Here is a 12,684-nt window from a genome sequence, read left to right as displayed (position 1 = left end):
ATCTCTTTTTAAGGGTGAGGAAAGCAGCAGATGCTTCATTCACAATTGCTTATGTATCACTAGGTGTGAGGAAACAGACTCCAGCCATTGGTGGGAGATTGGCCCCTCATTATCCCCAGAATCATAGGGAAAAGCCAGTTCCACAATATTGAGCTGAAGCTGAAGCAAGCTTTGATTAAATACTGACCAGGATGATAGACCCTGGGCAGGTTCATTCTGAGGTTTCCCAGAAATGGCAATGAGTCACTGAGGTTTTACAGAGGCTTAAACAGGCAGAACCATGGGATCCCATCAGATCTAATCAGGGGCAAGCATGTACACTGATGTATTCCCTGCTTATGTACCTCCCTGTCACATCCAAACAAGCACATCTGGTATAAACTTGTCTATGGGAGCAAAAACATGTGGCTGGTTGCTTCCCATGGTGTAGGGCAAATGGGGTGTGCCGCCTGAGAGGCATAAGAACTGGTGAGGCTGAGTGAGGTCAATCCCTGGGAATCTCAGAGATCGGAGAACAGCAGGAGTAGAGACACTTTCTACCTGTGTCTATACCTGTTCTGGAATATGTCACCACAACACCCAACTGAAAGGCCCATGGGCAGTCAATCCAGTCACTCACATAATATAACACCTGAAGTCCTTCCCCATGCAAACAGAGCATCACTAACATCTCAAACTCAGCCAGCAGAAAACATCTATCCTCAAATCCCATCCTGCTGTCCGAGGTTCATATGGTCCCTGTCCACATGAAACATAGTGTACAAGTTATCTTACTGAGGATCATCTGAGAGTGCCTGTATTTACTGAGCTGTAACACGTGGGGAAGAGCTCTCTCTCCCAAAGAATTTGCCTTTGGATCTAGGAACTAGCTGGTCAGGCTCATCAGAGTACTGCGTCTGCTGTAGCTATTGTTACTGCAGCTGTCACAAGGCCCAGGACCCTGGCCATCTGCCTTGTGCAGGTCATCCAAACCTCTTTATTTCTCTTCTAAGAGTTGTAACACTCCCAGCGTTCCCAGCTGGATCAGAGTCCTGTGGAACCTATTTGTCTCCGGTTCTGCTTTGCTCTCCTTAGTCTGATGTACAAAGGTCTGATGCCCCAGAGGAAAGCAGGGCAGACAGAGAACCACAAACCACAACCCCCAGCTTTCCAGGAAGTTATCTGTCCTTGGGCAAGTAGGACTTAATGGTTAACTTTGGCTCCTACATCCCCCCCTCCCCACTTGAGCTGTATGCTGAGTAAAATCCACTGTAAGACCCAAATTGCATCTTATCTATTTGAGGCTCCCATGAATGAGACGAGAGATGGGGATCGATGCAAAAGCAAGAGGTTTATTAGTTCAGTGCACTCGGGGTGGCCTACAGCCCAAGGAGAGGCAACCCCCACTATCCATTTGTACAGTTTTTATATACTTAGTAACGGGTGGGCTACAGCAATGGTGATTAGGCATGCAAGCATTGGTGGGTTTAGTTGACTTTTAAATTGATTGGCTGCTGCCAAAGTGGGTTGTATCTAAGGGTTTATGCCCTACATTCCAGGCTGCCCAGATAAGACATTTCTTCCCTGGGAAGTGCTGTTCCTACCTGGATCATATTTCCTTCCCTACATTCCAGGGGCTACCTAGATAAGGTTGAAGCACTTCTACTAGGAGGGTGTGGGACCTTGGAAGCCGTTAGTGGTAGAGGAAAACTATAAGACCCTCAGTGGGACGGAGAAGCTGTAAAGAGGGTGTGGGACTATAAAAGCCCTCAGCATCCCTCACTATGATGGGTATCTGTTTATATTAGGATCAAAAGATACTGTCCCAGATTATCAAGGCGTGGTGGCACATACCTTTAATCTGGGATACACCTTCTACTGGAGACCTACATAGGGACATTAGAAGAAGGAAGATTTTTCTCTTCTTTGCCTGCCTTGTGGGACCGAGCAACTGTTAGATCCTTGGACTTCCATTCACAGCTGCTGCTGAACATTGTTGGGGAGTTAAATCACCAACAAATTCCCTTACTATATAGAGACTACCCAAAAGTTCTGTGACTCTAGAGAACCCTGACTAACACAGATATCCAGGCAGAAATTATCTTTTAGTTAAGGCATTAATGATTCAAGAGACAACAGCAATTAGCAGAAACAGAAGGGCAAAGGCCTTGCATGGCTAACATCAGAGTTAGCATCTAGGAGGAGCATGGATGAGAGTAGGCAGCCATGTTGGGTTCCAGTCATTTATTTCACCCCAGGTCCCCCATTTGCAATATTTGAGTACAGCCAGATTGTCTCTAATGACTCTTGATGGCTTGAATAGACATCAATCTCCTCTTAAAGCTATACAATAACCTCTCTGTCTTACACATTGCAGTGTAAGGGTCCACGATTCCCCCAAAAATGATACCTGGACTCAAATAGTATGTAAACACAAAGAATGTCTTATTTTGCAGAAGTCCAGCACACTGGGACCTCCCATTACCAAGATAGACAACCAAGTGAGTTCCCAAGCCCAATATAAAGCACATTAGGGGATTCCAGGGTAGGTGACCTTTATCTTGCTCTATCTCTAGGGACATTCCAATATTGGGTATTGGGGCTGGAAACTGTTGTTAAGGAAGTCTGGAAACTGCATTGGACCCATTGTCCTTGCCTCAGGCCAGGTGGCAAGGGTGGGGTGGGGGGGTTGGGGAGGCAGCTTCTGAGGCCTGGACTTGCCTGGACTTGTCCAGTTCTTAGAGATTTGGGCCTTGTCTTTTGAACTGCCAATTTGAAGCCTGTCATGGAGTCAGCCTAGCCTTCTCAGTAGAACTATTCCAGTGACTGACTCTACTTGTGGACAGATCTGGGTCTACTTTCCTGGTGTTCCAATTGGGATTATAGGTAGCCATTCTGTTCCTTTTGCCAGGGAGCTTTCTTTTGAATTAATTTCCCAGCCTGTTGGGTACAAGCAGGGGTAGGGTGGGGGCTAGGGGGAGTAGCGCAGGACAGGATGGGATGGGACATACTCTCTTCTGTAACTACTTCCATCTAAAACTAGAACATCATTGTCAGGGCCCAGGAAGGCTGGAATGCTAGTCGAAAGCCAGGAGGGGATCCAGGCACTGATGCATTCATCAGAAGCATCTGGTTAGCTGACCCAGCTGAAGAGAGAAAATAGTCACATTGGCTGAACTGGTTCACACCGGCTTGAGCTCAGCAGTTTGCAGCCCTCAGCTGATTCCTGGATTATGTCTGTCAGCCAAGTGGAATCTTCTGACACAGACATAGACTAGGGACACAAAAACATTTAGGAACATTTGAAACTTTCAGGCCCACAGTCCTGGTAATTGGGGGAGCAGAGGAGAGAATAAGAGAGAGAGACAGAGGGACAGACAGAGACACAGAAAGAGACAGAGACATACAGAGACACAGAGAGGCAGAGAGAGAGACAGGGTGGGAGAAATCCTATCCTAGGCATAGAAAGGTGGGGAAACTCAGGCTGCACATAGCTGGAACCCTCTTGACCTGTAAGAAGTGGATCCACGTCTGTGAGTCCCTCAGTTCTCTGAGCATACATGAATGTTTTAGTTAACAAACAGAGATAAAGGTTTTAGATATATTATCATTACCACCGATTGTAATTGCTACTAACGTCCATAGTGTAGAAAAAGCAGATAACGGGTGTCTGTAAGAAATTTCAGTATAATAATAACACAGAGGTGGGGGGGGAGCCTGAAACATTTTTCATATACATTAAATCACTTTTTATATCTTGCATTTATGTATCTTGGCACATTTTTTAGACCTTCAGAACTTACATATACGTTAACCTTTTTTTCTTTCCTTCTACTTATTTATCAGAGCTAATAATTTAGGTATTATTAGGAACAATTATTGTAAAACAACAAGGTTTTTCCAGTTCAAAATCTTGGGGTTCATAATGTGATCAAATATCTTGCAACAGACACAGTTCCTCGGACCTTCGGCTGTCAGATTCAGGGTTGAGAGATTTTTCTTAGAGGAAGAACTTGGGGACCTGACTATACCTTGACCAGGGAGAGTGTCACATCTAGACCAGAGCTCTGGCACAGTCAAGGCACAGGGAAGCTTTGCCCTGTGATTACCACAGTTCAGGTGGCATCATTGTGGGCCATTTTCTTTGGGGACCAGCACGCTCCCGTTAGGAAGGAGCAGGGCTGTTATGGGAAGCTTAAACATTTTAGACGCCATATTCATCAGCTCTCTGAGCTAAACATGTTCTGCTTGTTTTTAGACACTTGCTTGACCTTGGATACATGTACAACAGGCTAAATAAGGCTTGTTTCTGCAATTAATTACATTAGTACTTAGCATGTCTACAAGTATATCTCTGAACACACTTTAACAGTTTATAATAAAAGAAATCACAGTTCCCGAGTGAAACTCTTCTGATATTGAAATAGAATTCTTAAATATAAGTACAGTTTTAGGGAGATTGGCAACTTTACTTTGCTGGTCCTTATGTAGTGAACCATTACAGAACATCACAGTTTCTTGTATGACTCAGTTTATCAGAATAGCAAAAGCTTAGCAAAGTTAGCGTAGGCAGGAAGGTTAGACAGTCATTCTTAAGTTAGAGTGTGTTAGCCTGGATAGCCCTCAGGTAAGCAAAGACTCTTTTTTCAGACTGCTTAGTTAGTTCATTGTCTTGATGCACCATAAGACAGGAACACCCCAGATTCTGGTGTTCAGTGTTTGGTGCTCATAATGGTGGCCCTAATATTTAGCTTTTTATCTATCTGTTTATTAATATTACATATCAATAAAGACATCATAACAAACTATCTTGTACATTTAAAATGTTTCATGGCCTTATAAGTTTAAATATTTAAAAAGCTGTTCCTTAAAAAAATATCCAGTTTTCTAGGTATGGTGATGCATACCTTCAATCCCAAGCACTTGGGAGGGAAAGGCAGGCAGATTTCTGTGAGTTTGAGGCTAGCCTGGTCTACAGAGTGAGTTCCAGGATAGCCAGGACTACACAGAGAAACCCTGCCTCAAAAAAAAAAAAAAAAAAAAAAAAAAAAAATCCAATGTTTTCTCCATTTAAATTTTCTGTAAAAGTCCAAAATTTGCTTTTAAATAAATTTAGAGTCTCAGTTGTAGGTTCCTACAATATCAAAAATAAAGTGTCCTTTTAATGTCAAGAGTGTAGATACAGGTCAAAACCATGATCTGCTCGCTCCAATGATGCAAACAATTCAGTGTTCAGTACCTGGGATTCCTCTGGGGTTTGGGTCACCTCTCTAGCCCACCTTCTAGATCCCAGCCTGCTCTATGTCTTTAAAGCCAGTATCACTTGGTTGATTCTTTTTTTTAAATAATTTATTTTCATTTTATGTGTATTCGTGTTTGGCTTGCATGTATGTCTGTGTGAGGGTGTCAGATCCCCTGTAACTGGAGTTACAGAGAGTTGTAAGCTGTCATGTGGGTGCTGGGAATTGAACTCAGGACCTCTGGAAGAATAGGCTGTGCTCTTAACCACTGAGCCATCTCTCCAGCCCCACCTGGGTGACTCTTTTATTACAAATTTTAACTGCTAGCTCAAGGTACATTCTATTTAACATATCAAAGTGGACCTGGCTGCCAGTTTCTCCCAGCATTATTCATTCCTGACCTGTTACAGGCAGAGGCCCCCTACCCTAAACTTCTCCAGCCCTGAGGCTGGGTTTCCCTTCTCCCAGCTGCCCTTCCCTATATAATCCAATTATTCTGGTTACCCAGCCTCTTTGGGCCTCCTGGATGCTGTACCTGATTCCTTTCTCTCTCCCCCTCTCTTTCCCCCTCCCTCCTCTCCTCACTCAGAGCCATGACCACTCTGGACTCTCCCAGATATGTCTGCTTCTGACTATGTTCTCCCTTCTCTCTACAATAAACTTTTTCTTCCACCATACCTAGGGGCAGTCATGTCCTTTCCTTTTTATTTCTTCTTTTCATTCACCATTTACAGACAATCAAGCACGTCTAGGGGAGCAAAAACATGTGGGATATTATTTCCAAAGATCCACAGCCCCCAGTATTCCTGTTATCTGTCCTTGGGCAACTGTGGCTTACAGGTTAGCCTTAGCTTTTACGGCCTACTTTTGGAAAGAGTGCAGACTTGGAGAGGAGCGTTAAAAGGATCTGTCAACATGGCTACAGACCCGATTTCTCCACTAAGGCCGAAAATAGAGGTCTCTAAAGCCTGTTGGCTCTGCCGTTGTGTGTATGACTCTCAGATAGGACATCCTATCCCAGTAGAAGCAGTTTCTAAGTTTCTAATTTCTGGTTCCTGCAGAGGGCACCAAATGCAAGTGAGCAGCTCCTGGTGGCTATTTCTACACACACACACACACACACACACACACACACACACACACACACACACACACGCATGCACACACCCCTCTGATTTCTAGATTGCTTTTTTGCCTGGCTCCATTCTAAAAGAAACTTGAGGCAGGAAAAGGATTATTTGGCTTATGGGTTATAGTTCATCACCCAGGGAAGCCAGGATAGAAACTCAAGGCAGGGGCTTGAAGCAGTAATCATAAGGGAACATTGCTTGCTCCCTCTGGTAACCTCAGCTACTTTTCTTACACAGGTGAAGCCCAGCTGCCCAGGAGTAGCATTGCCTAGAGTGGGCTGGGTCCTCCTATACTAGCTAGCAATCAAGAAAATACCCCCACAGACATGCCCACAGGCCAATCTAATAGAGCCAATGCCTTAATTGAGGCTCCCTCTTTCCAGGTGTGTCAATTGACACTCCAAGCGATGACACTTCCATACCCCAATGGCATTCCAGATTCCAATTACCATAACAAACCACCCAAAATTTAGTAAATTAAACAACCACTTTATATCATTGAATTCATTGACCTAGGTTTGGGATCACTTTTGGCTGGGCAGATCTGCTCTTGTGGCTTTGTTTACCTGTCTAGGACTTTGATGAGCATCTGGGACCATCAGGCACTGGGCCTACAAGGCTTTGCACAGCCATCTCAGGGTAATTGGCTTTCTTCTGGAAAACAAAATGACTCCCTCTAGGTGTATTCTGAGAAGCTGTATGACCTATGACATCATCTGAGGAAGTCACAGTATTCTATTGGTCAAGGCATCCCCTCTCCCATTCAAAAGGAGGAAGCCTAGACTTCAGGGCTGTAATAGATGCATATTTAAAGTACCCCCACACGCACTCACACTTTTCACACACTTCTGCCTCATACCTACTGTAGCCAGATGCATCATGGGAAACTGGAGGCATCAGAGCCTTGCAGGACAAAGTGTCATAAATGACCCCTTTCATACCCACAAAAGCTAGAAGAAATGGTACCATTTCCCTTGAGTGGGCCCTCAGATGGGAGCCGCTCAGATAAGGGAAATGTGGGTTCACTCCCTCTAGCTCATTGGAGTTGGTATTAGGTCTCAAACCTAGGACAAGTTGATGTGTGTTGACTATTTCACATCAAAGCAGACCTGGTCGCCAGGTTCTCCCAGCATACCCAGATATGGTTAATATAGCCCACCTCTTACCCTAAACTTCTCCAGCCCAGGGGCTGGGCTGCTCTTCCCCCAGCTGCCCTTTCCTATATAATGCAGCCATTTTGTTATTCTCTTAGCTAGTCTCTTGGCCAAGACCAGGGATTTTGGTTGGTGGCTTCCCCCTTCCCCCACTCACAACACACACACACACACACACACACACACACACACACACACACACACACACGCTATCTGGCCCAGCTCAGTTTGGTCACAAACTGGATTCTCCCAGATGTGTCTGCCTCTGGCCATCCTCTTCCTTTTATCTACAACAAACCCTCTCCTCTAGTACCTAGTAGTCATGTCCTTAATTATTATTATTATTTTCATTTATGAAACAAGGTCTCACTGTTGTGTGTGGGTGGCTTTGAACTTGCTATGTAGCATAAGCCTGAACTCATTGTCCTCCTGCGTCAGCCTCCAAGTCCTGGGATCACAAGTGAGCACCGTGACACCCAGCTTCACTCTGTCATATGCCAAGGAACCTCTGCTCCTGGGACACCTGGAACCGCTGGCACACATACAACTAATGTTGAGGTGAGATCCTTGGTCAGTGGCCAAGGGCCTTGATGCAGGAGCTGATCTCGCCACACAGGTGGGAGAATGGAACTTCACTGATGATTTAAACTAGTTTGCTCTACTACAGAAGATGGAACGGTCTAGATTCCCAGGAACAGTCACTGAGGCACAGGCTGACCCATCAGTCATGAAGAGCTTTGTAGGTTCTCCATCGATATGCCCAGTTTGTTCTCTGTGTTGCTATCAGGGTGATAGATACTTGTGTGTGGCAGGAAGTACCCTGTTCCACCACGTTCCCTAAATTCTAGTTGCTAGGCTCTCTCCAGAGGCCATGCTTTGTTTACACATACATCGAGTAACTTTACAGCTGGGTAGTGAGGAGACCTAGCCCGACCTCTGACTGACTGTGTCCCCGGGAGTAAATTGGTTAGAACATGGGCCTCTCTTACTGATGAAACCATCAAAAAGAAGTTCCGTAATGAGAGTTGTAAAAACTTAGCCAAGAAGGACTCAAAGCCACCCAGACCCCTTCGGTTTACCAGACTGCCTTAGCAGACACCACACTTTTCTCCACCGGCTGGCTGTTGTCACTGCAGTTTCAAGTGGCCTTTCCTCTGCAGAATGGCTGCTGCTGCCTTTTCAGGGGACGTCCGGCCTTGCATTGTTATTGTTACCACCTGACACTCACTCCTGCAGCCTTTGGGACTGAATTTGTAGCCGGTTACTCCTTCCTGTCTCAAAAGCCTATCAGTGTGTTTGGAGCATTCCACTGTTGCCTGGGAGACTTGGTCCCATGGTCATGCTAACATAGGAAAGCAATTTCAACTTCTAGCCTAACACAGAATTGCCCCTCTCTCTCCTCTTTCTCTTCCTCTCCTCTCCCCCTTCTCCCCACCCTCCTTTCTCTCTTCTCTTTCCTCACCCTCTCTCCTCTGTCCCCTCTCTCCTGTCTTATTTCCCTCCTCTCTACATGTATGTATGTATGTGTGCAAGTACATGTGTGTGCAGGTTAGAGGACAATCTCAATGGGTGCTGTTCCTCCTTTTTCCTTTTTGGAGACAGGGTCTCTTACTACCCTGAGACTCGCTAAATAGGGTTGGCTGGTGTACTGGCTGGTTTTGTGTGTCAACTTGACACAAGCTGGAGTTATCACAGAGAAAGGAGCCTCAGATGAGGAAATGCCTCCATGAGATCCAGCTGTAAGGCATTTTCTCAACTAGTGAACAAGGGGGAGGCCCAGCCCATTGTGGGTGGTGCCATCCCTAGGCTGGTAGACCTGGGTTCTATAAGAAAGTAGACCGAACAAGCCAGGGGAAGCAAGCCAGTAAGCAACATCCCTCCATGGCCTCTGCATCAGCTCCTGCTTCCTGACCTGCTTGGGTTCCAGTCCTGACTTTCTTTGGTGATGAACAGCAATGTGGAAGTGTAAGCTGAATAAACCCTTTCCTCCCCAACTTGCTTCTTGGTCATGATGTTTTGTGCAGGAACAGAAACCCTGACAGCTGGCTGCCGGACACTGAGCCCAGGGATCCGCCTCTGTCTGCTTCCTTGGCGATGATATTACAAGTGCACACCTCCGTGCCCAGCTTTATGTTTTTAAAACATTGATTCTGGATAGTACTCAGGACTCAGGTCCTGGTGCTTGTCTGGAAAGCCCTTTGCAGAATGACTAGCCAGTTCCCAGCCTCAGAATTCCTGATAGGTTTTCAGGCAAAACACTCCCTATGCGTCTCATTCAACTCTGGAATCTCCAAAGAAGCAGGCCTGCACCCACTTTGCCGTGGGGTCTGATGTCAATCTGTTTTGAGTAGCCTGCTGTGCTCTGAGCCGAGACCATCACTGTTCAATTTATAGTCAGCTTATGTGCATCTTTCCTCAAATCCTGTTCTCTCTGTTGTGGCATAAAGAGCTGTCCCTTGTTCTGGTACTTTGTCTTCCTGCAAGTGATGGAAACTTCTTTGGTTTTTTTTTTTTTTTACTATTTTGCAGTAAGAGATATGGTCTAAACAGGTCCCCAAATCAGCTCTCATAACCAGCTTTAAGGGAGAAAAACAAAACAAAAACCACTGTTGGCTCTCTAGATAGCTGATTTATTAGACCCAAGCCAGTAACCAATAATCCAAATATGGGAATCCAATCCCCACTCCCTAAACTCCTCCCCATCTTTCTTCAGCTGTGGTACCCTATGAGCTAGCCTCTCTTACTAGACCATACGGAACCTGTCTAGAGCTTGGGTCCTATCAGAAAGAGAGAAGAACCAGAGTGACGGCCACTAGGATGGAGGGTGTTAGCCTTGTCAATTCCACACAGTCTGCAAGCACCTTGGAAGAGAGTTTTGATGAAGGATTGTCTATATCCGTGGGGATGTTGCTGAGAGACTATCATGTTTATCGATGTGGGGAAGACCCAGCCCACTGTGGGTGGGACCATTCCCTAGGCAGTGAGCCTGAACAAAGAGTAGAGAACATGAGCTGAGCATGCATGTGCACACACTATACACACACACATACACATGCATGTATCAGTTTCTCAATTGGCTCTAGACTATGGATGTGACCAGCTGCTTCAAGTTCCCACCACCCTGATCCCCCCACCACCACCACAACGATAGACTGAATAATTATAAGACCCATGGGACAGCCTCAGGGGCAGCTGAGGGATCCCTTGGCATCTCTGGGGAGTGCCCTGTCAGTTACAGAGCAGCATCTACACAGGCAAGCTGGTGGAGTTGGAAGAAAGTCCAGCCTCTGGCTAACTCTTCCTATGGAGGCTAGGAGAGGTGCTTCACTAGGCATCAACCTAGGGAGCGTCCAGCAATGTTCTTACCACACTGTAGCTCCTTAACTATCTCCATGCTGGCAATAGCGTTACCTCAGAAGACATTTACCTGGCACATGTGTACTCTATGCCTGCCTGTGAAGAGGGTCAGGCTACCCAAGGCCTCAAGTGCTGCTCCCCAAGGCGTGGGACTCAGGACAGGATGCCTCTTAGCTAGATCTACAGATAGCACTCAGTCTCCACCATCTTAAACAGGTCCTCAAGCAGGGTTATAGCCAGGACCATGCTAGCAAGTCTCACTACCCCTCCCCGCCCCCTCGGACATCAGTTTTCTCCTTTATCCTCGAGGAAGCTGGGTGCTCTGTGAATCCAGACGTCTGGATCTGAGAAACAGAACTGAGCCCAATCCTCCCTCTCTACCCAGGAGCAGGCAGCACTCACCACAGCACCCAAGGGAGGGTGGGCCACAGCCAAGAATCACTTTTATTTCTCATTTGCCCACCCAGAAGCCCCAGAATAGTAAATAGCAAAGCTGTCTGTCTGTGAAGACAGCCTCAGGCTGATATCTCTCAGGAACTACAGTTCCCACCTCTGACTTGCTGGGTTAGAAGGTGCCACCTACCAGTTCTCAAGAGTAGGCTCACTGAAGAGCTTTGCACAGCCCAGAGGCAGCCTATGTAGTGGCAAGGCATGTGTGTGTATTGGGGAAGGGGACAGAAAGCGATGCTGTCCCCATATAGAGCCAAACCCCATTTAGGAAATGTGGGAAAGCCAGTTGTCAGATATGCAGGGTTTAGGAATAAGAATCCCAGGAAAAGGGAAGAGGTTGAGCCCACAGTGAGGGAACAAGGGGTGTTGCAGGATGTGCATGGGAGAGGGTCACGGGGCCCTTCCTGCAGCCAACAAGGATGAGACAACAGAGCCCCAAACCAGGGAAGCCAGCATGAGAAAACATCAGCACGTGCCCCGGTGAGGGCATGAGGGGTGAGTCTCCCACACAGGACACAGTTGTGAAGCGCACTGTTAAGTCAGAGGTCAAGATGCAAAGAGAACCACAGGTCAAGATGGCACCCCCAGAGAACTTCACGAGGAGGAAGGTTTCTGTTCTGGTAGAGGGTCAAACGACAAGTGACTCAGCTTCACTCGCTTCTTGGGGCTAAGCTTAGACCTTGTGACTTTCTCGGTACCTCTGACTGATCAACATGAAGCTGTTCCAGGCTCTGGCCACTTGAAGGGTCCCTCAGCAGGTCTGAAGCTGGGAGCTGAACCAGGAGACTGCTCTCACCTCCTATTTGTGGTTCTTAAATCTTGAGAGACCCAACAGCTGGCTGCCTTGGGTCAGAACAGCTGTGCTTGGGGGTGCAGAAGCCTATTTATGAGCACCCCTAAACCTGGATGAGACCAGAACAAACCACACCAGGCCTGTAGATACCTGTATGCTTAACAGTGCTAAGCCAAATCCATGGCCTGAGCCAGCATCTTTCCAGAAGAGATAAGGCATTACAGCCAGCTGCTTAGCCAGATTAGGAGGTGGGGGACAGTTTCCAGGGCTGGGCATATAGAAGGTTTCTGGTTCTTTTAATTAAGACAGGATTCAGTGGTCCAAAACTCTTCCAGTCATACTGAGTCAAAAGCATGTCGTAGCAGCAAGAATATATCCTTGTTTTGTCACATGAAGGTCAACGGGCACTGTCCCAGGAGAGGGCAAGGCCAGCTTGATATGGAGGCTAGAGAAACAGCCACCGGCTCCGTTCCTGCAGCCTCTCACGTGAAGTAGCGGCAGGGTGTGGAGTCAATGGAACAGTACTGGGTGCACCGAAGGTCTCCGTATGATCTGTGGGAGGCAAAGACACCGCTCAGGGC

General features: G+C 46.7%; 1 protein-coding gene across 4 annotated transcripts in view; it reads right to left on the bottom strand.

Moving 5' to 3' along the window:
* Window positions 1-10,196: 10,196 nt before the first annotated feature.
* Window positions 10,197-12,684, bottom strand: part of COLQ (collagen like tail subunit of asymmetric acetylcholinesterase) — a 52,579-nt gene continuing 50,091 nt past the window's right edge. For all 4 annotated transcript variants that reach the window (XM_080926867.1, XM_080926869.1, XM_080926868.1 and 1 more), the window contains exon 17: window positions 10,197-12,655. In XM_080926867.1, coding sequence (XP_080782993.1) covers window positions 12,586-12,655 — 70 coding nt within the window. In that variant the 3' untranslated portion in view covers window positions 10,197-12,585. The remainder of the gene's footprint in view (window positions 12,656-12,684) is intronic.

Source organism: Micromys minutus (genome assembly GCF_963924665.1).
Source record: "Micromys minutus genome assembly, chromosome: 12".
Classification (NCBI taxonomy): domain Eukaryota; kingdom Metazoa; phylum Chordata; class Mammalia; order Rodentia; family Muridae; genus Micromys; species Micromys minutus.
Note: the sequence above shows the minus strand (reverse complement) of the source record. Positions and strands in the feature narration are given on the sequence as shown.